General features: G+C 41.5%; 1 protein-coding gene across 2 annotated transcripts in view; it reads left to right on the plus strand.

The window, feature by feature from the left end:
- The window catches only part of SPPL3 (signal peptide peptidase like 3), a 57699-nt gene that overhangs the window by 19198 nt on the left and 10871 nt on the right, over positions 1–27630 (plus strand). Inside the window, exons 2-6 of one of the 2 annotated variants that reach the window (XM_063173299.1) lie at positions 14132–14209; positions 19756–19850; positions 22669–22788; positions 26445–26523; positions 27245–27357. In XM_063173299.1, the coding sequence (XP_063029369.1) occupies positions 14132–14209; positions 19756–19850; positions 22669–22788; positions 26445–26523; positions 27245–27357 (485 nt within the window). The remainder of the gene's footprint in view (positions 1–14131; positions 14210–19755; positions 19851–22668; positions 22789–26444; positions 26524–27244; positions 27358–27630) is intronic. The other variant, XM_063173300.1, reaches the window with a different exon arrangement.

Genomic DNA, 27630 nt, shown 5'->3' on the forward strand with positions numbered 1-27630 from the left:
CAGATGGTGGAGGATCAGCATTTAGGCTTCCAGCATGTAAAATTTCCTGGAAAGCTGAGTCTTCTACTGTGCCTGTGCTCAAAACCACATCATGTTTGTTTTATAGTAGCTCCTGGATGCCAGGCATATATTAAGTTGTTCTGAGCCTGCTGCTGCATGGACATCCCCATTGAGCCCAGCAGTTCTGTGTTTTTCCTGAAAGAATTGAGCTGTTAATTCCCTAATCATTGGGGAAATGATTTTAAGTTCATGTCAAAATTGGAGCCATTGCCTCTGTGTGTTCAGAATTCATACTGAAGTGTCTGTTCACTCTGTTCAAAGCAATCCTGTTAAAGATGGACAGAATAGAAGTTAACCTGGCTTGCCTTTATGTGTTTTCCTCTCTATCCGTGTGGTTGGAAGTGTCATGGTTTTTACCAACTCCTGAAAAATCTGATGTGGCTGCTCCTGTCAGGGCTGGACTGTTTGTCTGGGCTCAGTTTATGCTGGTGGAGATGTAATCTGACTCTGCTGTGATGTTTAATGAATACTGAGGGAAAAACTTCTTTTTAGAAGTGGGTCTCTGCTCTGCTGTGTTGCAGTTTCTCTAGCCTAAAACACACATTAAAGGAGTAGAGCTTGAATTAATGAAATGTGTATTTAGAATGACTGGTGCAAATGAGAGGATGACCTGAAACAGGAGAGAAATTACTTTCCTGTGTAATGTTATCTCAGTGCCTTTACCTAGAAATTTGCTTTTTAAAAGGCAAACATTTTGTCCAGTAAAAATAGTATTTTGGTTTTGTTTGGGATTTCTAATAGTTTTCAAGCCTGGGTTTGCAGAATATTACAGACTCACCCTGTGTGTGGTGTGATGCAGGGTCTGGGGTGTGCATTTCAGTTCTGTGTTTGTGGGAGGAGAATGATACACGATGAAATGACAATATCTCTCTGATGAAACTAGTGCACTTTTCAAGTGGCTGTAATTTGATCCTGGTCAAACAGAGATTTCATTTGGTCCTGTTCATGAAGATTCCTGTACTTCAGCTTGTCCAAAAGGTTTTTGTGGTGCTGTATTGAAGACATGACAGCTGCTGTTGAGAAAATTTGCTGTAAATAAGCATTTCAGCATTTGGAAGCCCAGCTCAGCATGTGAGATGCCTCTAATAATCTCTGAACATTATCATTTAATTAAACCTCTACTGTTTAGAATAAGTGAGTACAAAAGAGCAGTAGGACATGTTCTCCTTCTTTTTCTTGTTTCTCAAGACTGAAAAGAGCATACTGGGTAACACATTTGGAACTGGTCCACTTGGTTTTTGTGTTCTTTGGGTTTTGGTGTCCCCTCCCCCAAAAAAGCACAGTGGGTGAAACTTGGAAGAACTGCCACTTCTTGTGTTGTCACTAGTGTTCCTGTGACTATGGAGATGTTAATTGGAAAAAGAAATTGGATTTGAGGGGGAATTGGATCAGTTTACAGTTTGGTGTTGGGAAAGAGTGTAGGTTCCCCTGGTGTGAGTAACACAATTTTAGGTCGTTTTAATCTCATAGTTCTTCCACTTAGTGTTTACTTTTGCCTCTGGGTTTCTCCCCTTACTGTGTATTTTTCTAGACTACATAAACTCAGTTCCTATCTCTCCTAGTCATCTTAGAAACTCTTCTCTGCACTCATCCCAGTGACAGGCTAATAATTCTGCTCACACTGAACCAAATTCCTATCTGAGCCTGCCTTCCCCCTCAGCAGTCCTCTCTCCTGTGCTGGATGGCCTGTGGGCTCTTACACCACATGACTCAAAACAATTTGGAAAATTGAAAAGTGTCTGTCCAAAATACTGGCATTAATAGGTTCACTAGTATGGGGAAATCCTAATGCTCATAATGTAAAACCCTGACTGACTCCTGTAGTAAATCATGTGCAGTTTTATCAAGGTAATTGCACTGGAGTCTGTTGATGTGTGTTTAGTGCCATGCTAACAATTGAAGCTAAAGTTCTGTTTCCTGCTTCATGATACCCTGAGTCACCCAGCCTTTGGCACAGGTACCTGCTCTGCTCTCTGTAGTCTCATCTTGGTGCTTTCTGCTCAGAAATTTTCTTCCTCAAATAAACACACATTTGCTTATTTGGGTTGTCCTTCTGTGCTAAATAAAATAGTAATTTATTCCCATTGTTGAAGAGACTTAGTGGAGTGTGTCCTGTGCTTGAAGGTGTGAGTTGCCTCAGAACAGGAGGAAATTCCCAGTTTTAAATTTAATTTCCCCCTTTGTACTGCCTCAGTTGTAACTGAACTAAGCATGGGAATTGTGGTGTGTTCAAATGGGCCTTTGTGCATTCTCTCTGGGTGGGATCCATTCAGCAGTGAGAAGCTGCTCTTTGACATATTGGTAGTGTAGGCCCTAATTTATTTCCTGCTTAAAAGAGTTTAGTATTTGTAAAGAAGTTGCCTTGCATTTGCTATTCAAAAAGCAAATTATGTTGCTTTTTATTTTAGAATTATATTTCTGGTTTTATGAATAGCAGTGCATTATTAAAAAATCAAGTACTGGAACTATAAAATATTATCATTACAATATTACAGGTGTGAGATTTTACTTCAAGCTTTACTTTCTAGCTCCATGGAAGTTTGGGTTTTTTGCTTTTGTTGTTTTGTTGGCTTTTCTTTTTAATTCCTTGGCTTTTCACTCACATAGCAAAGTAGTAGGCATGTTTCAGTCAGTGCTTCTGCTTCAAGTGTGAAAGGAAACATAGCTTACATACATAGCTTACATACATTCCTTACATCTTCTGGATTCACTGCTGGTAGTTGCTTCACCCACTTGAAGCTCACTTTTTGCCCTACCAGCACTTTTTTTCTTGTATTATCAGGAATAATGATAACACTTTCTGCTTTCTATTTTTTGTGCCTTTTGATCATGTTTGGATGTTTGGAAAACAGACTTGTTCAGCTTAGTTTGACTTCTGTGCCTGTGTCTGCCACAGTAACCCGATACTCTTACAGAGCTTGGGGTCTGTTACAGGCCCAAGGAGCTTCTGGGAATTCCTGACACGAGCAAGTGTAGAGCTGAAGTCTTCCTATCCCTCTTTTCTAAATTTAGAAAAAGTCCAAGTGCCATGGTTTGAAAATACTCAAAAGTAAGGCTATGTCCAATTTTATGAGCTTGTTTTGATGTTCTCTGACTATTTGAGAGAGGTTGGATTGGGTTCTGTTTGTTTATTTTTCCTTAAGTGAAAACATAATTTATTGTGCTTGTAGACAGTGTTACAGCACACACTATCAGAGGTGGAACATTAATTGTTTGGCAATAACCTGCAGAGTAAATATGAATCTCTTAATTCTGAGGCAGATAGGAGATATTTACTCACTGCTGTCTTCCTGCTCCAGATGGAGCAGCAGTGAGGACTGGGACAAATATTGAACTCCAAATGACAGAAACTCCCATATTTTATCAGCTTACAGCACAGGTTCCTCTGAGATCTGAAATCTGTAGAATTGTGGTGTGGCAGCTGTTTAACAGTGTTGAGTCATGACAGAAATTGCTTGTCAGCATTGGCACTGTGGTGCCAGCAGGGTTTCTGCAGGAGCAGCACCCATGGGAGAGCTGTGCCCAAGCTGGGGCAGCTCCTGGGGCACCTCAGGGACTGGGGAATCCTCTGTGGGAGAGCCTGGGACTCCCTCTGCAAGGGAAATGTTTTCTGCTATAAACTGGATGTAGGGAGCATCCTCCTGTTTTATATGGTTATAGTCATTGTAATGCACTTTCCTGTTAAGTGTAAAAATTGCAGAGATCAAAACATAGAAACATAGATGGGAGCCTAAGGTGAAGATTCTCAGGAAGTTTTTATTTTTTTCCTGTGATTAGAATAAGTGCCAGAAAATGAAACCCAGCACTGAGCAACCTTCTGTGTAATGCAGAGCTTTACCACCAAGTGATTGAAAACTCCAGGTTGCATATATGACTGGGATATAAATTGATACTTTTATAATCCAAAGAGGTCTTAGCCATCAAAATTGCAGAAAACTTTCCTGTGCCAAGGATAACCACTGCCATTTCCTTATGGGCCTTTCTGAAGCACGATGTTATTTGGATCATCATTAGGCTGTGGAGCATAAAGATGTAGACAGCTTGCACAGTGGTACTTTGTACACTTTAATTATGGTAACCACACCCTTGATTTGCCTTTTTTCCTGATGTAAAAAGGGCTGTTTTTTGAAAATTCATACAGTTGAAAGTGGTAATTTAGATAAAAGAGCTGTTTCAGCAAGTCCTTGGAGTAGGCTAAATATTGGACTGACCTTTGCAGAGTTCACTGGTCTGTTGGAATCTGAAAATTTACATAAAGAAATATACTTGTGGCTCTGGCAAGAGAGGATTGTGTGTAACAGATCTTGATTTGACCTCCTCTCTTCTCCCTCCTTCCAGTCCTCCTCTTGATTATTTGTGGAAGGTGGAAACAGTTTTCTGTGTTGGAGGAAAGTCTCCCTGTGTGGTCAGTTCTTTCTTGAGGCTGAGCTGCAACTCTCTTGTTTTGTCAGATGTCTCATACATATATTTATGTGCATTGTCATACTTATATATTTACATCTTGTTCTGATATTTGCTGATTTTAATTCTTCCACAAAAACATTGTATTTATACTTGTGTTTGGCAATTTTTATGATACTACAGCATGATTTGAATCTGCCCTCTGCATTGAACTGAAGTCTTGTAAAGTGATAGACAGTTAAGGACAATACAGTTTCTTTAATTAGTTTAGCAAGTGGATTTTTTTTTTCCTCATCCTCAAGCATCCTTTAAACGAGCTGATAGTTTTGCCCTCTCAAGTGCAGTGTGGCTGCTTCTTGCCCCTCAGTGAATGCCCTGTTTGTTGTTGATGCTGGGTTTGTTGTTAGTGACTGCCTCAAGGTGTTTTCCTGTGGTGGAGCTGTGCTGCTGGAGCAAAGTTATCTGCAGTTTATTAATGAAAACCAAATCTGAAAGGGCTGAAATAGCACACAGTATTATAAAATGTTATCATATATTGCAGCAACTACAGTACTTATGGTCTGTTTTAAAAATTAACTTAATTAATGCATGGAAGGTTGGGTACAGGAAGATAGGAAGGTGAATTTTGTTTAATTTACTTTAGCTCCAGCAAAGCTTGGATTACAGGTGTGTAATTACAATGTGCTCAGTGAGATCTGTCTGTAAGCTGTTCCCTAAAGGATTTCAGTCCCACCTTGTTCATGGCCACATCTTGACTCCTTTTCTCTGTGTCACACCTGCTGATTGTGCAGCTGCTGGCCTGAATCAAACTTGCTTTATAAAAACAGGGCTGTGATGGCTTTTTCTACTTCTTTCTTCTTCTCCTGTCTGTGAATAAGTTTTAATATCAAAACCCAAGCTAATTGTAGTGGCAAGTATTTGAAAAAGCAGGTTTTGTTTGCAAAACTCTTAATGCCCCTGAATCAGAGGTGGGCAAACTGAAGTGATACAGTTTGCAGTGGAGCCTGTTGGGCTTTCCTTGCCCTTCAGTTTTCAAACCAGCATAGGCAAATCCTATCACAAGCTGGTGTCCTTCAGATCTAATTGTCAAGGAGGGATAAAAGCAACAATGGTTTTAGGAAGCAGAAGCAGGGCTGTGCCTTGGCCCAGCAGTTTGCTGGAGCTGGTCTGCAGTAGATGCCAGTGTTGTGGAAGAAGTTGCCTGATCTGGTACAGCTCAATTGAAACAAACACGACACAATTAAAATATAAAATCAAGTAAAACATTTGCTACTAACAAGCTCTGTATCTTGATATCAAAATATGTGTTTTTCCACATATTCTTGTTCAGTTGAAATTATACTCCTTCAGTGGAGGTTCCCTATTGCAGACATCACTGTATAGATGTACTTTTCACATTTTCAAAATCCTGGTGATACAATTTCCAAATCTTGCTCCTGGAGAGGATTCCTTGGCTGGTGGTCACATATATTTGGCAGCAAAAGCATGCTCTGCTTTTCATGACTGCTTATTTTTTCTTTCTTTGAGAAAGAAAGGAGGGAAGGTTCCCAGATCCTTTTTCATTTGTCAAGTTTAGAGCAAAACTCTTGACCCAGTCTAAATCAACCAACCAACCCTTCTCAATAGCATAAGGAATGTAAAAAAATTATTTTGTGTGTATATTTAGGTAAGAGATAAAAATTAGGTATCCAGTGTTGAATAAAAAAGGCAGTGTTTTCTGTGACAGCAATGTCAAAGACAAGCCTATGATTTTTGGATCTCTATTTTAGTTCAGGCTGCTCCATACTCAGATATGTGTGTCCAGTTCAACTTATTTGAAGCTGTACTGGTTAATTGTTCTCCATTTACCACTGATGGCAAAGTTAGCTCCCAAATGTCCTGTTGACTCTGGTTCCACTGGAGCTCTGGGGACATCAGGAGCTGAAAATATTTTTGAGGTATGTGGGCACAGTCCTGTGTTGGTTTGGGATAATGTTCCTTTGCATGACTGAAGTATTGTTGTGCTTCCATGCAGGGACTGGAAGTTGTGCTCCCATTCCTGCAAGGAAATGAGTGCACCAAGCAGAATGTGAAATCTGGAAATCTTCCAGTGGCTGTAATTCCAAAAAACTGTGAAACATGTTATTCTTTGTTCTGGTGGCAAACAGTGGGGTGAGCCAAAGGAGTAGCTTGGAGAATGTTTTTAACAGAATTTGGTTTTTTTTTCAAGTCTGTGTCCACTGATGCCTTACTGGATACTTCAATTTCCTCTCAAAGTGAGCTCAGAGGAGTGTTTGCTCTTAGCAATTTAGTTGGGAGCTTAGAATTTGGTTTTGCAGAGATAATTTAGGGAATCAGCTTTCTGGAAAGAATAGAGGAGGTGCTTGGGATTTAAAATTGTATGGGTAGGAAAAAATCTATGTATGGTATTTAATAGTGTGAAAATGTTGTTCTGGGAGCTCTGCCTGGTAAACAGCAGAATTGTTCTCTGGTTACAGTTTGAAATGCTTGCCTGAGCCCTCACAGAGTCTGTGTAGCAAAGTCTGGTTTTAGTGGGACATTCCATATTACTCTTTTCTCTTTGTTTTCTTTCACTTTAGACTTGTTTTATTTTCTGACATAACCCATGTTTCCCTGAATTACTCATACTTAGCATGACAGTGAGATCTGCATGTGACAATGAGATGAAATTGTAAACTTACTTTAGAAAACAAGCTACTCCTTTAACAGAAGCAAAGCCATAGCAATTTGCTTGCTTTTCCTATGAATCACACTAAAGAATAGAAGAGTCTTGAGATATGTTTACAGCTGTGGGTGCCATGACTTCACACTTAAAATTATACCTTTAACTGTTACACTCAGATTTAACTTTGGTTTGGCAGCAAGCCTAATGGAGGCTCTTAAGTATGTGTATATCTTACACATGTAAGGCAGCTGAAAGAGGCTTTTTAGTCATACCCTTGACCTGGGATCCAGGAAAGGAAAAAAGCAGAATTGGTTGTACCTATGGAGTGAGCCCACCCCCAGCCAAAATGAGTGTTTGTGCAATTAGCTGTAATTGATCTTCATGTCCATGGCAGTGCTCTTCTTTCATGTGCCCTAGGACTGTGCTCTGGAGTCCTTGAGTTTGATTTGTGCTCTTAATAAATAATTCTACAGTGGCAGCTCACAAGTGCCAGGTACCTGAGCATCAGCAATGAATTGCTCTTAGCAATAAATTGCCCTAATCACTGAGTTACCACACACTCTTTTTAAGGAATAAAATAGTAGAATGTTTAAAAGCTTACAAAGCAGGTAGATTCAGGAAAATGTTTTCCTCATGAGTGGCACATTCTTGCATGATCCAAAAAAGCCACAGCCCTTGGGTCAGTGCAGCAGTGTGAGGGTGAATGTTGTTTTCCATGTGGAGTTAATGGCTATAAAAATCTGGTGTGGGGCAGAGGAAGTGCAGAAATACTCTGCAGCTTGCTTCAAGTTTACCAACTGCTATTTCTTGACTTTCTGTTTTTCTGTTGCCAAGACAATCACTGATGGAATAAACACACTAAAAATGCTTTGAAATACATGAAACCCTTGGGAGGAGGGGAGTGGAAATTTTCTCCATCCTTGATTTTGACATTGAACACCAGATTTCCAGCAGAAGTTGATTGTTCTGATTTGGTTTAGTGGTTTTTTGGGGGGTTTTTGGGGGTTTTTGTGTTTTGGGTTTTTTTAAATTATATTGGGGATTTTTAAAATTTCCCTTTGAAAGAGTTGCCCATCAGCTGAGATGGGACCCTCACACTGAATGTGTGCCTTCAGCAGGTTCTGGGAATGAAGAGTTCTGGGAATGAATGCTGAGTACAGAGCAAGGAGAGAGGCAGAGGGAGGTGCCCTGACATCACTGTTCCAATCCTGGTACCTACCTATGAGGAATTTTCTTTTGAAGAGGATTGGGATGCATGTTGGGTATGGATTAATGTCACTTACCTTGTGAGGAGACAGTGGACATTTGGTTATAAGGGTGGTATTTGAAATGCAAGTGAAAAGTACCATAGTGATTGGGTAAATAGTCATGGGTTTAATGTGGGCTGAAGAATATTTGAAGTTTTGTGTGGTCACTTCTCAAGCAGCCACATCCTTCAGAAACTGAAATATGTGAGTGGAAATATCCATTCATGTTTGGATCCACTTCACCCCAGATGTGGCCAGTATGAAAAGCTCTCCATGAGTTTTGAAAAGGACTTTTCAAAGGAGAAAAATTGTGGACAAAAATTGCAGTCAGAGTTACATTACATGTCAAGAAAGTCCCTGAATTTTTCACCAATTAATTTTTAACAACAGATGAGGTAAGCACCTGTCATGACTGATTGTCTCTCCCCAGAGTAAGATCAGTGAATTAAATTATCTCCCTCCATTCCCAGTGTGAATTTGTGATTCTGTGATATCTGCAAGTTGCAGATTTGGTCCCATTAAACACAGCAAAAACTTTTCTATTTTAATCCATCTGTACTCAAACCTATCTAGCATGCTTACCATCCTTTTATAGTCTTGTTTTCCTCAATCTTGTGAACTCTTGGATGTTTTGATCACTGATTAAAAATAATCCATGATGAAATGCAATCTCTCTTCATGTGAGCTTTAGTGAACTTAGTTCATCTGCTGCAGTTTCCAAGTCATTGTGAGTTATTTGTTGCTCTATTATTGCATTCCTGTATAGGTACTGTGAGTGTGCAGGGAGGGTTTGTCTTGTGCTGTTACAGCAGCTTTTGGATGGGAATGATTCATGTCCAAGGCCTTGAGGGTGCATTGCTATGGAAACCTCAGGGCACAGGCCTCTCCTTGCCCCCTTGGCACAATTCTTCACAATAATGTCTCTTGTACCTGAGAGTCAGGACTGATGTTTACTCATCTGTGTTTAATTTTTATGGTTATACATTTAGTAGGCATCTTGTGCAAACAGAAAGGCGTTTTTATTCCAAATACATAAAGCATCCCTAATATAATGAACAATAATTTTGGGGCACTTAAGCTAATGCTGCCACTGAAAAGTCTTTTCTCTTTTATTTTACGTCCAGAAAAGGGTCAGATCAGGAGTCTGAATCACTTGAGAAACTCTCCCATTTGTTCATCATTTTTATTCAGGGAGGCAGGTTCCTCAGTCTGGTTTTGTGTGTGATTTTGCAGATGGTTATGCAGAGATGAGATGAAGAAGAACAGGTGATTGGAAAAGGTGAGAAGTTGTTTTTGTGATGGTTGTGTTGGCTTGTGGTCATTTCAGATTGCCCATGACAGGAGGGGAATGCTCTGCACTGTCATCTGGAGATCCCTTTGGTTCCTGGTTTGGGTCTTGATTGAACAAATTCAGATTGCAGATTCTCACTGCTCAACACAGAGGGCAAAAAGAATCCCCAGACTTTGCCTGAGGTTTCCTGCTGGAGGTTTGGAAGGAAGGAGTTTGTTATGCAGAAACTGTCTTCTGGTGACAAGGAGGAGCTGAAACATGAAAAGCAGTGCTTATATTGACTGGGTGATTTTCTTGAGTGGAAATACAAAAGAAAAAAACCCCAGAAGGTTCATAATAGAAAACAGGCAGATGGCAGAACCTGGTGGGGTGAATGTCCACAAAGACAGGTGAGCTTGGACCTGAAGGGACAGGGGCAAAGAGCTTGACCTGCAGCTGCTGATTCAGAGGAAAGAGCTTCCAAGAGTCTTCAGTGTGGTGCCATGACTGTTGTTGTGGCACCTTTGATGAGCTGGTTCCCATCTTCCCTGGCTGGGAATGAAGTGGGTCTCTGTTCCCTTGGGAATACAGAAGTTATTCATTTTTCCCAGAAGAGAGGACAGTGCTGCTTGCACACCAGCTCTCAGGGCTGTGGTGTGTTTGCCTGGTTTCTGTTTGGGAGTGCTGCTGTGTCCCAGTGGGCACCCCTGGAGTGTTCTGTAGGTAAAGGTCCATGGAGCTCTCTGTGCCAGGCTGGACAGCCCTGCTGGGATTGTTGTGTGCACAATGCTCTCACTGTCAGCCTCTGGGGCAGACACACAGAATATGTCATGGAACAGTGCTTGCTGTGTCTCTGCCTTGGCATGCCTTAGCAGGCTCTGTGTTCTGAGCCTTGCCCATGGAGCTGCCAGAAATAGATGCCTCATGGCAGAGAATTTATGAAAATTGATCTCAGCCATGTAAAGATGCAGGTTCAGAGTGAGAGCTCAGGTTATAGAAGTCACCTCTCAGCAGCTGGCTGAGAAAATGGTCTTAAGGCAGCAGAGCGCTTGGTTTTATTAAGTACTAGAGTGTAATAATTAGTTACTTGTTACTTAAATAAGTTAGAATCTGATAGATTCATTAATAGTTATTCTTAAACCAGCTTCCTTACATGGATGTGGAATTTCAGGTGTGGTGGTGCAAGAATCCTGAAAAATGTATTTCCTTGGGAAAACCCAAGTTGTCTTTGTACTTTGAGCAGTGTTCTGCACATGTGCTGGAGTTTGGAAATGAGCTGGAATTTGTTCTTGTAACATGACACACAGGTGAACTGCACTGAAGTCAGCTTCAACAGAGCCTTCAGCCTGGCCTTATCCAGTATTCATTTTCAGATTGAGGATGAAGAATAATATTTCCTTTGTAGATTTTCCTGTTGTAAGTACTGAGAGTTGCATCTAAAATCAGTACTTAAGTCAAAGGATAACTGTGCACGAGCTTGTTACAGGCATTTTCTGTGCATAAGTTTCCATTACTTGTTCCAAGATTGAAGAGTTTTACAGAAATACCTTGTTAGAAGGAAGCTGGTTTCATTTTTATATGTGCACTGAAAGGCTGCTTAAATGTGACTGCAGCTTCTGAAAACTGTCATTGCTGTGGGTTCTGGCTTTGGCTGGTGCCATTTGAGAGCAGCATGGCACTGATGCTGCTTGGCTGTGAGAGCACATGAACGTGCACACTTGAAATGTGCCTGCAGGAGAATTCTGTTAGTGCATGTGGAATCTGTTGGGCTTGCAGAAGGTTATTTAAATTTCAGTTAAAATTACAGATTGGTTTGCAAGACACTGGCATTTTGAATAATATTAAAAATTTGGAAGTAATCTTACTTTTTCATTCTTTCAGTGATAGTAATTTGCTTATTACCTCTAACCTAGACTAATGTGTTAGGAAGTATTTATTTGGGATCAAGGATTTTTAGTCTCTTAACAAACTGTCCATCCAGTCAGTGGATAGGATTTTAGGTTTCAGGTCTTGTGCAATACCTTAAATGATGTAGGGAAATTTAATGTTTAAAAGATGTGAGGTTTTATTACAATGAGATTCACTTTGGCATTGTAAAATTATCCTTCAAGTTTCCTTGTGGGTTACTTGTGTTGGAAACTTTGGATGGAATCTGGACATGCCTGAGCTGCTCTCTCAGTTCAGCCTGTCACACTCTGTGTGTTTTGCCTTGCTTTTTTTCCAGCTGCCTGAGGAGGAAGGAAAGTGTGACTGCATCTCCCTGGCCCTGTTTGCTGGAATATCAGTGAATATGAAATTCCCCAGACCATTATCCTGGTAGCAGCACTGAGCTTTGAGGTTGTTTTAGGGGGGTGGTCAGGAAACATCTCTGCTCTGTGATGAGTTTCTGTTTACTCTGTTGCACTTGTGCAGCATGGAAGGACTTTAATTCTCATTTCTGCCTGGCACAGAATCAGCAGGTTGCAGTCCTGAGCACCAGTGCAGCCTGACAGCAGGGCTGGGGTGTGTGAGATCAGTGTTTAACACGGGTTTGCATTTCTTCAGGTTCTTTATCCAACCAGAGGGCTCTCAGTTTTAATACAGGACTGATGGTTTATGCACAGGGCTGATCCATGCTCCATCATCTCTATTTTATCTGTTTTATGAATCTTTGTAACATTTACAGCGTTGTTGTGACTAACATTTAAAATGATGACAAAATGGCATTTTAATTATCATAGCCTCCAGTGTTGTCACCGAATGAAGAATTATGTAGCAAACATTGTTCATCTCAAAAGTATTTGCTGATTTGTGAAGATAAAATTTTATGAACATAAGTTAATAAAAATCATGGCATAACCCTGGCCATGTTTAATCCATTCTGAAATTCCATTAATTTTGTTTTTCTTAAAAATGTGGAGTTTCTGAGTATTCTTTTAATAGACGAGTTCCACTATTTATTCTCAAATCCAAACAATGCAAAGCTTTCCTTTCCCTTTGTGCAAGGCTGGATGAGGGAATGCTTCCTTCTGCAATCAGAGCTGGAAACAGGACACAGACCCAGTGTGAATGTGCTCAGGCTCTTTCTTTGGTGTGAGTTCAGCTGTAACCATGGCATGAAGGTCATGTGCTGTGAACTGCATTGTGTATAACCTGAACATTTATGTGTGCACTGGTTGTAAGTGCTGAGTTACTGTGTTGCATGTATTTGCAATTCACTCTATTGATCTTCATGGATGCTTTTTAGGGCTCTATTCCACAGCCTGGAACTAAAGGTCATGCATACAAAGAAAATACAATACTTAAAGCTTAAGATTGTCTTTGTGTTGGCCAGCATTATGAGCAAATAAGATACCTGATTTTCACTTTAATGTGGAGATATGTGGAAGTTATTAATGGTAATTAACCAAAGCAGTATCTAATTTCTTAAAAGCTTATTGCACAAGTATATAATTCCATCTGGAAGAGGCAGTCTGTTTGTCAGTGATGTTTAATATTGAGTTTCTGTAGTAGAAGATTCACATTTGTGTTTATATATTAAACAAAAGTATTTTAAATTGTGTGTCTAGTGGTAATTATCTCTAAATTGCTTTTGAATTGGGAATGGGATGAGTGTTTCTTTAACTGTCTCGTATCTCCAGTTTTTATTTGCTCAGTGGTACTTAATTTGGAACAATCATGTAATTCAATTATCTTTGTTCCATATCCATAGCCTTGCTGAAATTGGGCTTTTTGGTTGGTTTCAGAAATATTCAGTTATGTCTTTTGTAGGATAAGACTAATGCAATTAACACAGAGTATTTTTCTTGTTCTTTTCCATTGCTTTAGTACAAGTTATGGAGAACCTGTTGGGAGTTGCTGAGTGACTCCCAGAGCCTCCCCTGCCTGCTGTGCCCTGCCAGCTCAGTGGCCTCTGCTGCATGAATGTTCATATTTCATGCTTTAAACACAGGGGGTTACATTAGGAAGTCAGTCAGGTAAAGCTGGGTTTGGAATGTCCATCAGTAATCCTGCATTGAGTGATCTGCAAGCTGGAATAGGGAGGTGATTGAGTGTGGTTTAATAAATGAATGTTGCTGCTTGTTGTGAGGTTTGGGAGTTTCTTTTGTTTGTTTGGGGTATTTCCCCCTGCTAAGTGAGCCTCAGCTGCCATGGTGCCCCTATGAAGGTGTAACAGGTTACTGTTATTGATGTGCAGGTTTTGCAGTAGCTGCAATTGAAGTGATTTTAATGAGTTTGAGGAAAAACCCCTGAATCTGGTGAGTTCAGAATAAATTACCACAAGGCTTTTGAGTTGTCCTTTTTTGGCTGTGCAGGTTTTTCATGCTGCAGCCTTGAATATAATGAGTGAATTCACAAGCTACAGGTTTTGTGTTCCAGATGAGACAAGAACTCCAGAGGGAGCTCCAGTGATTTGTCATCCGTTTCTGTATTTATATTAAAATAAGAAAAAGAATTAGCAAATGGACACTCACAATGACAAACCTGCCTTCTTTTTTCTAATTGCAGGGCATATTCCCTTGTGGATTCCAGTCAAGTGTCTACCTTCCTGATTTCTATTCTCCTCATAGTCTACGGCAGTTTCAGGTAAGATTATCTTTTTAAGGTTCTGCAGAGTTTTTATTTTTCAAGTAAAAATATTGCAAGTGACTGAATACAGTTTATGCCTTTTTTGTTTCATTGTATCTTTGTCAGACATAGACATAAAAATTATTTGCTTCTGAGAAGGAAATAGAAAAGGAAGGAATAATGGCAAGCTGGGGTTTCTGAAGGATGCAATTGTCATTTTACAAGCACATATAAGATGACTTAAAAGTCAGTCCTTGAGGACAGCTCTGTAAAATCCTATTTTAGAGAGTAGAAAAGGATTGTTGGGACAGATAGAAGGTAATGTTCTGGATAGCAGAGTTTTCAATCCATTAGCCAGAGGTGGTAGATTGGGAATGCTCTGCTGTGATTTCAGACCTGTCCTGTGGAGCAGCAATCCCTGACTCCCACTGCTGCTTGCTCCAGTGTCAGTAACAGCTTCATGGGGAAATGGGAAACACTGCCAGTGTTCAACTCCAGTAAAACATCTGAGAACTGCTGCAGGATGAGTCTGAGTCTTCAAAAATCAAATTTGCCTCATTTTAGGAGACTTGAGTATAGTTCAGAGAAAACTCAATTGTCCTTTTAGACTTGCATGCTGTATTATACAGTTTGTTTTACTGTAATGGCACCTAAGGAACGAGGCTCATACTGAAATATTGAAACAATATCATCACAATATGAAAGTATTTTTTTAAACTTAAATACAGCATTGTTTTCTTTCTGCTTCTTGAAGAACATTGCTTCATTTCACAGCTCTGTGATAAAAGGCCTTACACTCACTGTGGAGTCTCTGAACTGCTATGAGCACTCCTGAAATAGATGATAGCTGTGCTCATCCATATGATGTCAGCTGCAGCTGTTTTAGGATAAGAGGTTTTATATCACTACTGTAAGTTAATAAAGTCATATAATGAAAGAGGCAATTTTTTTGCAGGAGCTGTCTGGTGTTGTTAGCAAGCGTTAGGTAACAGCACTGCTGGTGAAATTAAAATAGAAAGCTTTGGGAAAACAAAATCTAGAGATGATCAGAATAAAAAAGTAATCAAAGGTTGGATTTGTTTAGTTTTTTCTTCAAGTTTTGAGTCAGATTAGCATATTGTCAAGGAACTAATTAAATTTTTAACTATTTGAGTTTATGCTATTGTGTAAAAAGGAACTATGCATCTGACTGCAAGAAGCAATAGCATTTATTAAGATTCAATTATGAAAGCATAGTGCAATATAAAACAGCAGGAGTGTGTGAACTTGAATTGCTTCTTTCTTGGAGCTCCTTGCCCTTCAAAATTTTCCCCTGCTGTTTGCCATCCTCTTCCTCTTGGTACCTACACATGCTCTTAGCATTTTGTCCTATACTTTACATTTAAAACTACTCACCCTGCAAGGACTGTGAACTCCAGAGCAATCTGACTCATGGATGGAGTGGTGGGATGGTGTTGGATACAAACCATTGAGGAAATGTCCTGTTTTAGTCTTTTGCCTTTGTGTGTATCCTGAAGACCCCACAATGTGAGTTACAGACCAAAATAGGGTCCCAGAGTTTTAAAATTGCTTTCCTAATTCATCTCCTATATGTGATTCCTTTAGCAGGTGTCTGAGCTAAAACCCACAGTTACATTGGGGACTTGGACAAACTGATTGTCTTTGATCAGAGAGTGAGGTCAAAACCAGTTTTTTACAGAAAATTGTGCAGTGGTGTTAACAAACAGGTCTGAAATACAATTAAGTTATTTAAGAAATTAAAGTGTGGTAGTAAGTTACAAAATTATATTCATCTGGAAGTTCTTAAAGTAGTAAAATGAAAACTTCTGGCAAAGTGGATGAATTTTCTTAGAAAACTGATGTGCTGGAAAGATAAAAGTTACAGCTGAGGGTGCTCATTCTCATCTGTCAGCAGTGGTGTGTTCATCTGGATTTGAGTGCTCGTCTCCTGCAGAGCTGTTGTAAGACAAAAAGAAAATAGCACTCCTCAGTTAACCTTTGTGTTGCAGAAGGTGGGTTTGCTTTCTGATTTTCAACTGAAAAGAAGCAGGTAGAGTAGTTGTAATATTCCTGGCAAGTGGCTGAAACAGAAGTGCAGTAATAGGATCAGAAGGAATTGGGTGGGTGAGTCATTAGGATAAAATCCACGTGTGTGCTGGATCTAATCTGAGGCAGTGTCAGGGGAACAAAGGAAAGCCTTGGTCCACTGTCCTTATTAATAGAAGCAGCATTTGTCCAAAACAAATGAAAAAATCCCAAACCCCCAGTATACTCAGAGGAATGTCTGAGAAATTGTGGGTGAAGCCCAGAACCAAGTGCAGCCCTAGAGAGGAGTTCCCTTCCCTGAACGAGCATTTCCTGCCTGCGTTTGTGCCCGCTCAGGAGATTTTGCTTCCAGCCCTTCTGAGCGTCTCTCTCCTGCACATTCTGACTGCTCCCAGTCCTTGAGCTTGACATACTTGTATTGCTGGCTGCCAAAGGGGCAGCTCTAATCCCTTAAACCATTACAAGCTGTAAGCTGGAACATGCAAGTAGAGGTGTTAGCTGTGGATTTCTAAAGAGGTGAGCTCAGCCTGGAACAGGGTGTCTCTGAGGGCAGGACAGCCACCTCCTTGTCCAAATGCTTCTCTGTGACTTTAATGTTGGGGTTGCTTTGCAGGTAGCAGCTAAATCTTTATCCTATCACATCCCCAGACAGGGGCTCTCAGCTTATGTAAAGCCAGATTTAACCCAGAATCTACCTGTTCAAATACCTGCTTTTGAGCCAAACCAGAAGTGTGGGATGACCCTGGGGCCTTCTGTCTCTGGGTTTGAGTGTCCAAAGTGTGGGTGTGAATAGAAAGGAGCTCACATGGTGAACCCAGTGTCCTGTGAACATGTTGTGCTGAGGGTTGGCTTTCCAGCATGGCATTCCCATGCTCCCACAGCTCTCAGGTGGGTGGCTGTCCTCACTGCTAGAGCAAGAAGGGACTTCTCAATAAGTTGCATCTGCAGGTGCCCCTATAGATAAATCCTTGCATTCCTGTTTTCTCCATTGCTTGATAAGAACATGTCCTGCAGGGTCTCCCTGAGGCATTTGTGGAGTGGAGTGATCCATGGTTGAATCTGAGCTTTGCAGGCAGTGCCAGCATTACTCATTGCTCTGGCCTCAGTGTAACCCTCCCGAGGGGCTCCCTGGGAGAGGGTGACTTGCTTTGAAACCCTGCACTGGAAATGCAACCAGCTGCAGCTCTGAGGACCCACAGAAGAAACAATGGAGCAGCTCAGTGCCCCAGGGGAGATGCTGACTCAGCATTCCCTTGGGAGCCCAGGAGAAACTTGAACAAAGCAGGGAATGTTTCCCAGCTTGCCATTTCTCTACAGCCCAGTAGTTCTGAGTTTATCTTGCTTTACAGTATGATTTTTAACTTTCTTGGAAGGTGTTTTAGTGATTGCTTCTTAGGTTTTTTTAGTATGTTAGTGATAATTTGTAGCAGAGGGAAGAGCCAGATCATAAAACAGTTGGAGATTATTCAGAGGTTGGCTTGGAAGAGCAGCTGTGTTGTTAAGTGAAAGTAATTTCCTAATTTATGCTTACTTTGGAGGCAGGGATATTTATAGGTAATAATAATTGCTGACACTATGGCAATGAAAAGAGAGGGGCTGAGGTTGTTTATGAGAGTAGATGTGATAGGTTTTATTTCCAGTTTTCTCTGCTGATAGAAATCCCTTAAGTTATGAGTTGCTCGATGCCACTGGGAGAATGATGGTGTGAGGTTCTTGCTAAACTGTGCTAATTCAGAGGGGAAGGAAACACTGCCCTGAGAAAAGAATTATCTTGTTTGTGTGAATCTTGGACCAAGTCCTGGAGGGCTGTCAGCCTCCTCCCAAATTTTTATAGCTTGAGAGGAAAACTATAAAGCTACAATTCATAATGGGGGAAAGGGGAGTGCAAGTGAATGATGGAGGCACTCCAAACAAAGGGCAGAGCAAAGAGATCTTTAAAAGAACAAGCTAAGAACAACAGATTAATTTGTTAGAATTTTAGTATTCTCTATTGCCTCTTTGTGCTTTCCATAACTCTTTAGCTGATGATCCATGATCTGTGTAGAAGCACTGTGGGTCTGAGGTGGAAGCTTCCTCGTGTTTTGCCTGAGACCAGAAGCTGCTTTAATCTCATAACACTGTTGGGGAGCATTTGTTTAATAGAAGCAAAGGAAGCAAACCAGTTCTGTGCTGGAAGAGCCTTTTTCTTGGATTTGTTTTGTGGAGTGAAGCTGCTCAGCCCCTCTGTCTTTAATACACCACTTGTGTTTGGATCCTATAGACCTGGTTGTGCCTAATTCCAGGTTCTGGGACTGCAGCACAGACTTGCTCACCTGTGCATTGCAGTCCATGATCAGTGCACTGCAGTAAAATATCTGTGACACCTCTAGAAAAGTTTAGAAGACCGTGGTGTACTTGTTACTGGTCTGATAAATGAATAGAATTTGTTTACTTTGTGTAACTCAGTTAAGCTAAACTTGAAAAGAACTTTAATTCCTGTTGACCTGGAAGTTCTGTTGGAATACTTGGATGCTGCTGTAGGCTTAAGACAGGAGCTGTGCAGTGGGAGATGCACAGTGCTTCTGGTGGTTCTCTGTAGCTCATTTGAATAAATCAATATGCAGCTAAATTGTGGATACCACACATGCATCAGTGAGAAACTGTCATGATAAACTTTATTGCTGGTATTTTTTGTTAAAAAGCACATTGAATTTAACAATAGAAATTATTGCTGGTCAAAACAGACCTTAAGTGAAATTCCCCCTTTTCAGAAGGTTATGTCAAATGTGTTAGAATATAATTTGAAAGTTGTATCAAAGTGAAGGACTATGGCAAAAGGGGTAGAATACTGTCCTAAATTAGAACTTTTAAAAAGTGTTTATATCAACATGAAAAGAATCAATAGCAGCTGAGCTGGCTCTTCAGGGGAATGTTGTCAGCTCCTATGGTTTAATAAGTGTATTAATTTGTACTATTTATTTAGAGCTTCCTCTAGTCATCTGTTCTGTGTGCATGTAAAATATATATCTGATTATTTTCTAGGCTTTGCTGAAATTTTTTCAGTGAAGTAAGACCTTACATTAAGCAGACACTTAAAAGCTAGTTTGGGTCATTCATGAGAACATTTCAAGGAAGGAAATATTATTGTCTTAAAAATGAAACCTGATAGTCAAATTTGAAAGAAAAGGAACAAAAATGAGAACTTGGAAAGAGTTCAAATTCACAAGAGAATTGAAATATTTATTGTACTTCCATCATGTTCTACACTTCCCAGAAATCAGGTAACAACAAACAGCAGCACAGATTTCCAGCACTCCCCAGTGCAGACACTGGTGACTGATCTCACTGTCACAGTCTGGGATGTGGGGCCTCATTTGGAGCTAAGCACTTCAGTTATTTTAATTTCCCACTGTGTCTGGTGTTGTTTGCAATAACCAGCATTACAGGGCTTCTCCAGGGGCAGTGGGCATGAAACTGCAGCTGATGAGCCTGAGCAGGAGTTTGGAACTCACCTGTCACATTTGCTTTGTTCCCTGCAGGTCTCTGAACATGGACTTTGAGAATCAGGACAAAGAGAAGGACAACAGCAGCACCACTGGGTCATTTAATGGCAACAGCACCAATAACAGTAAGGGTCAGCTTTACTCCTTCCCTTTGTGCTTCACCTCAGGGCTGCACCTCCTGCGTCACCTGTGGCTGTGTCTGAGCTGCTGCATTGCAGATTCCCAGGTCCCAGGCTGTGTCTGGGCACTCTCACCTGCAGATTTCCAGGTCCCAGGCTGTGTCTGGGCACTCTCACCTGCAGATTCCCAGGTCCCAGGCTGTGTTTGGGCATTCCCACCTTGCTGTGCTCTGACACTGCTGTCCACGGCTGGGTCACACCCCTGGAAGCTGAATTTAAAACATCAACATAACATTTCCATAATGCATAAAAACTGCATGTGGCACAATTTGTCAGGCTTGACTGGAAACGGGAACAGCTTTACTTTGAGAAAAGCCACCCCACAGTCAGGAGAAGGGGGTGTAATTCCTTTTTTGGCTGGAGCTCGTTGCTGTGGTGTGTTGGCCAGTGTGTAAGCAGGGAGGGATTGCAGGGTGCACAGACAAATCCCTGAGGAGGATTCACCTTATCAGTAGAGAAACTGAAGCAGAGAGTTCACATGGCTCTGGGCAGCTCATTTATAATGCACCACAAAGTGTGTGTCTGCACACTGTCTATTCAGGGTGGGATTAACATGTCAGCTCCTGCATGGTGACTGTCCCTTCTGTGGGCTATAAATAGATTGCAGGCAGCTTGGCCATCTGACATGCACAGTTTTGCAGGTGAAAATATGGAGCTGATCAGTTAGAGTAGAACACAGTGTGCACAGTGTGTTGTAAATTCATACTTGTGTTTAACTGAAGGCAATTTATATTGCCATGTTTTGAGAAAAGGCAATATTCACTCTAGAGTGAAATAGTTTCCCAGAGTATAGAGGGCAGGAGTGAGAAGCTCTGTGCATGAAACCCTGAATGCCAAGCTTGTTTTGTTTAGAGCAAGAAGCATAGCTTTAAAATGAGGAATGAAATAACATATGTTGTATGTGTCTCATGCTGGTTTTGTCTTTTCTAATGTAGACTCTTGGAATTTAAATAGTTGTCACAGCACTGCTTCTGTTGGCAGCACAGAGCAAAGAGGTTGCTGTGCTTGGTGATACAGCAATGAGCAGTTGAGGCTTTTGGCATCTGGGAAGGAAGGGAAGACAGTCTGGGGCTAGGGAATAAGCACATTAAGGGGATTAGCTGTCAAAATGATCAGAAATTAAATGAAGAACTCTGACATTTAATGCTGCAGGCACTAATTCCCAGATGCCAAGGTGGTGTGCAGCGTGTCATTTCTGGGTTTTTGTTTGGTTTGGTTTTTCCCTTGGGAAGTTGAAGGACGTGAACAAATGTGCTTTCTCAGAGCAGGAGGAATCAGGTCTAAGTCACAGATTAGAATTTTTGTGTCTTCACATTGTCATCACTGGACTATCTACATTGCACTTCACCTTAATGTGCCAAACCTCAGCAATGTAGACAGAAATCCCAAGTGACTGAATTCTTCTGCTTTTTATTTTTAAAATTTATTGTACTACTTATGTTTGAGAGTAATAAATAGATCATGGCATGAACTAATAAATGACATGACCATCTGCAACTGTCATGACTTCCATGCTTTTTGTTCAGATTTTCTTTAATGGAAATGGTTGAATATTTATAACAGATACTAAGTTGTAGTGAATGCATTTCATGTGTGTTTGAGGTTTTCCCACATACTTAGATACATTTTAACTGAGTTGTACAGATAACCTGTTATTTATATGACTTGCCACTCTTGACAGGAAAAAATAAAATAAGACACATTCTTACACAGAAACACTGACACACAATCTGTATGTATTTACTATGTCTCAACCCTAAAGGTTACCCTTCAAATCCTGGGATTAGTAAAACCCCCTTCATACAGCAGTGTTTAGTTATTTTAGGATAACACAGTGGATGTCAAGCTGGTTTTACATCTCTTCTAGGTCTTAGTCTTGTATTATTTTCTATTGGTCACTTACCATGTGACTATTTCAGATGCTCCCTGTTGTTACTTTAGTGCTCTATGAGTAGAAGTGTGTCTTGTATCTTTAATTGGGTTGCTGCTTCTGGCTTCTTTCCTCCCCAGGGATCAAATGTAAAAATAGCTGCAGAGACTGGTTAAGTCTTGGAATTTGTGGGGTTAGGTGGACTTCTCAATTTTGCTGGTGATTCTGAAAACTCGGAAATACAGTAAAAGTTGTCCTGTCCCATGATTAACATCCCTGGTATTCACACTGCATGGGTGAGGTGAGGGAAATGCTAAGAAGAAAATAATTCAGTATCTCTGTCCTGTTTAAAATTACTGCCAGCTATGAAATGTGAGCCTGAATTTGTGATGGTTTTTAGCAAAAAGGCAATTACAGTGCACTTCACTGACCTGGTGGTTTCATAAACAGATAAATGACTTGGGTATTTTTTGAAAACTGCCCTTTATTGTTAGGTTTGATATTATCTCATGATTGCAGCCTGTGATGGAATTTAAGAGCTTGGTGGCCTTCACCCAAGTGGAATTTGAGCTGTGGCACCCTTTGCATGAGCTGGGCCAGCCTCACACTGGTCAGAGATTAATTACACCTCATATATGCTCTGTTCAACACATTTATGTGTCTCAGTGTAAAGTGATTCTAATCCCTCAATAATGTTAATTTTCATAGCTTGTCATTCATTCTGTCCATGGCACAAGGTCAGACTGAGCTCTCAGTCCCTGCGTTCTGCAGGGCTCAGCTGGAGCCTCCTCAGGCAGCTGTGCTGGGCTCACAGAGCACCAAGAGGGAATGTGCTGCCAGAGCCCTGCCCTGTGCTGTGTCCCTGTGTGTCACCAGCTCAGTGTCCCCTCTGTCCTGCAGGTATTCAAACCATCGATTCCACCCAGGCGCTGTTCCTGCCCATCGGAGCGTCCGTCTCTCTCCTCGTCATGTTCTTCTTCTTCGACTCAGTTCAAGTTGTCTTTACAATATGCACAGCAGGTGACTCAGTTTGCTTCTCTTTATAAGACTTGCAATAGAACAGGAAGTGTTGATATAATTAAATATTGTTGGTAAGAATTATAATACATGTCACAGTACATTAAAAAAAAGAATCCTCAGGTTTCACAGTTGTATTTTCATGTCTGTGTAGCTATAAATAGGCAGGTATTATTTGAGAAGTATTTTCCACTTAGAGATGTGCTAAACCTACTGAACTATAAATTGTCAGAGGTCTAAACATGCCCAGATGTGTTATTTTGCATGAAATTCACTTGTTTATAAATTGGTGCTCAGAACTGTACATGGTACTTCAGAATTCAAGTACTTCATGGGAAATAACTTGGGGGATCCTATCCAGAGACTTCTTTCCTACTTTAATTTAGTTTTGCTTTAACGCAATTTTTCTCTTTCTGGTCTCACTAACATTTGAATATTAGTCTTTTGCACTGCTTGAATTTAGAACAAAATTGAAATTTACCTGCAAATAAGTTGCAGATCCTCCAGTCCTGTTTAGCATTTACATTTTGTCTTTTAAATAAATGCCAGGGCATTGCTTTTTGCAAAATTTAAGCCTACTGATCTTTTTGGAATTCTTCAAGAGACCAGCTGCTGTTGAGAGTAGCAAGATTCTTCCTACTGCTCCAGATACACAGCAGCTTCTAAAAATTGTGCTCAGTCCACATACTGAGTCTGTGAAGATTTTTAGACTCCTAAATACCTCTCATCCTCTCCTGCTTCACTGCAGGCTTTGCCCTTATGGTTTAACTCCTGAGCTGTGCCAGCCTCTCAAACAGGGCTGATGTTGATGGGTGAAATTTAAATCTCTTGTCTTGGGGCTCCTGTCTAATTCTGCCTCCTGTAGAGGCCTGTTGAATTCTGCTTTTATAACTTTGACCTATGGCACATATGTTCTTTCCTATTAAAAAATACTTCAGATAGATTCTACTGTATGCTAGCTATGAGGGAAATATATACAAACAAATATATAAGATGTTACAAGGAAAGATTTTTGACAAAAGAGAAATTTTAATTTGTTTGGGTTATTGGTCAATTTATTTTTAAAATGACCTTGGGAATTGTAACTTTGTAACACTTGTGTGTGTAAGTGGAGGATCCTGTGTCCCTTGGGGTTGTTGCAGGTCTCAGGGGACTGGGGGTCAGTGCTCTTGCCTATCTTTATTCTCAAACCTGCCTCTAATGTGTGTTCATGCTCTTCCTTGGGCTTGCATGGGCCCAGAACCTCTGAAATGCAAAGCTTCCTCAGAGGCTGTGCTGCAGGGTGGGAGTGACCCTGCTGGAGCTGTGCACCTGGGGCTGTGGAACTTGGTCCCTCTGTCCCTTGAGAGGGACAGACCAAGCTCAGGCCATGCTATTTTACATCCTCTGTAGCTGGCAGGGGCTCATGTGGGGAACTGCTACATTACAGCTATGTCTGGTTTCTTAAACCCCTCTCAAATCTTCTCACAGAGATTTGCCTTTCAGGGAAGAGTCAGGAGCAAGCACAGGTGCAGCCAAGGCCAGGACCCAGTGCTGGCAGAGGGCAGAGCCCAGGCTGGCAGTGCCTGCAGGCAGGAGTTACCCAAGGGACTCCTTGGGAGTCAGGATTGGGGCTGGAGGGCACCTGGAGGGGACAGGAGCCTGGGGGCTGGAAGCCTGGGCAGTCAGAGCAGCACTGGGAGCAGCTCCTCCTCCTCGTGTCAGTTCAGCTCCCACTCTGAAGGAGCCCAGCACGGGGACACTGCTGAGCCCAGCACGGGGACACCACGGGGACACCTCTGAGCCCAGCACGGGGACACTGCTGAGCCCAGCCATGGGGACACTGCTGAGCCCAGCACGGGGACACCACGGGGTCACTGCTGAGCCCAGCACGGGGACACCTCTGAGCCCAGCACGGGGTCACTGCTGAGCCCAGCACGGGGACACCACTGAGCCCAGCCATGGGGACACCTCTGAGCCCAGCACAGGGACACCTCTGAGCCCAGCCATGGGGACACCGCTGAGCCCAGCACGGGGACACCACGGGGACACCTCTGAGCCCAGCACGGGGTCACTGCTGAGCCCAGCACGGGGACACTGCTGAGCCCAGCCATGGGGACACCACTGAGCCCAGCCATGGGGACACTGCTGAGCCCAGCACGGGGACACCACGGGGTCACTGCTGAGCCCAGCACGGGGTCACTGCTGAGCCCAGCACGGGGACACCTCTGAGCCCAGCCATGGGGACACTGCTGAGCCCAGCATGGGGACAGGGGCAGGAGGTGCAGGGTTCCCTGCTGGGCAGAACTGGAGGAGAGATTGCAAGGGCAGAGAGGGCTGAGCTGTGCTGGGGGGAGCAGGGAGGGCAGGCAGGACACCAGGGCAGCAGGGACACAGGGCACAGGGGCACAGGGCAGGCAGGACACAGGGCAGCAGGGGCACAGGGCTCCTGGGCAGTGCCAGGCACTTGCAGAGGGGTTCTTAGTTCAGTTTGTGCAGAGGTGTCACGCTGATCATTCTTTCCCTACCACTTCTGGTTTTCTTCCCCCCTCTGAAATACTGATAGAATTTGAGTTTTCATGGTGCTGTTCAATGCACTGACTTTCGAAATTCTCTTTTTAAATTATTCAAGTTCTCCTTTTTTTTTTTTTTTGTTTTGTTTCAAATCCTCCTCCCACCAGAATGGAAAAATGTGGTTTGACCAAACTGAATTTTTCTCTGGTTGGCTTAAGCTGTGTAGAGAATGGCTTAAACTGTAAGACAATGTTTGATTCTTTCCCATCATCTTCATTTGAGAAGAGAACAAAAATCCCTTTTAAAAACCAGCAACAAAAATTTTTAAAGGAATAAGTAGAGGACAGCACAAAGATCTGAATGGCAGCATGCAAAAACTTCCAAGACTGTGATTTTCATGGCAGTCTGTTCTGGCTGCACAGTTTTGGATGTGTGCTGCTGACATGTCTGTGTCTCCACGCCCTCATGTTTCAGCCTTTTAAACAGTCCTTTAAAAAAACTGGAAGGAAAAACGATTATAAATACCAGCAGTTACTAAATGTTTTTACAAATGTGTGGGTGGGATAAGTATGGTGCTTGAAAAAGAAAATGTTTATGGAAATAGTCTGTTTGGATATTTATGTATATTTTTCATTCTGTTTTTAAAAACCTAAAGCACTTTGTATTTTAAAAAAAAGTGGAGTTGCCAGCTACTGGCTATAAGTTATTTGAAGTTGTACTGTGTTTTAGTGATGAAGAAAGAGATTTGAGTGAGATGAGGGAAAAAATTACTATCTGAGTTAAAAAGTGGAAAAAAACTCTCTATTCTGCTGAGTTAGTCTGTGTCATGTTGAAAAACTGTAATTTAATCTCACAACCAGTTTGTAGTAGATTTTTTTTACTCAGATTTGTTTTTCTTGCTGACATGATCATGAATAAATTTAAGGCTTTTTTTAGGGTTTGGGGATGGGGCATTGCATTCCTTTGAGAGCTTTTGTTTTATTTCAGTCTGAAGGCTCACTGTTGTGCAGAAAACCTCAGAGCTTTGAGCTGCTCATGCTGGAATAACACTGAGCATATGATAATAGGACATTGTTGCAAGAGCTTTTTCAAATTGGAGAAGCATGTTTGTGTACTGTAGAAATTAGGTCTGAATGTCCTAATATTACCTTTTCTTCTTTCCATAGTCCTTGCAACAATAGCTTTTGCTTTCCTTCTGCTCCCGATGTGCCAGTACTTAACACGGCCTTGCTCACCTCAGAACAAGTAAGGACTTGAGCAATCCTTTGCTCCTCTTCTTGTGTCTTGTATTTCTTTCCTTTAATGAGAGTTCTTTAATAAGCATTAACCTCAGGGCTGATGTTTGTGCATGTTTTTTTGTGCCAACATCATGTTTCCACTGTGAAAGTAGGAAGCACAATTTCTGCAAGTCACTTACACTTGCCAGCCTGGGAAATGCAATACCATTACAGGGAACTAGATTTCCCAACAGTGATTTTTAATAACTTTGGCTTCTTTTGGCTGAGATTTTAGAGTTTGTGACTTGGCACTGGATTTTAATGTTTGTTAACATTGGACTCTGGATTTTAATGCTGGCTCTTTTGAAGACTGTAGTTAAACCAGTGGAAATTACAGTTGTTAATATCATGTTTTGAAACTACTTTTATTTTTTAACCTTGTGATTGGAGTTCATGTTGCTAAAAGCACTGTCTTAGGTGGTGCTAGGAATGTTGGTGATTTCAAGAGAGGTGCCAAGATTTACAAGACTTTTTCCATCTCTGCAGTTCGTGCTTTACACATACTATTTGAATGTGGGGAAAGCTTTGATTTTGTTGCTGTTTTGGTACCTATTTGTGGCAAAGGAACTTCCCTTCAGTTGTTCTTGGCATCTTTCATCAGCAGTTGAGCCATGTTCCAGCAGTGTCCATTTTCTGTTCTTTAAATGGAAACATAAAATCCTCCAGCTGATGTTTGTGTGTTGTTCTAGGATTTCCTTTGGCTGCTGTGGCCGTTTCACTGCTGCTGAGTTGCTCTCGTTTTCTCTGTCTGTGATGCTTGTCCTTATCTGGGTCCTAACTGGCCACTGGCTCCTTATGGATGGTGAGTATGTGAATTAAGGGGTTTTACTGCTGGTTTGTGCCTCTTCTGACACATCATTTGCCTGGTGATGATGGGTGAGATTTGCTAATATTAATGGCTTGGCTGCCAAGCTGTGTGGCAGACTCCCTGACGAGGCACTGCCAGGAACATGCCAGGGGAGTGCTTGGAACACCTGTTTTTCTGGTTTGTAAAAGCTTCCAGGGAAGTGCCAGAACACTCATGAAAGATATTCTGCACCTGTGTGGTGTAGGGTGAGTGGCAAGATTGAGTTAA

The sequence above is a fragment of the Melospiza melodia genome, chromosome 20 (assembly GCF_035770615.1).
Source record: "Melospiza melodia melodia isolate bMelMel2 chromosome 20, bMelMel2.pri, whole genome shotgun sequence".
Classification (NCBI taxonomy): Eukaryota; Metazoa; Chordata; class Aves; order Passeriformes; family Passerellidae; genus Melospiza; species Melospiza melodia.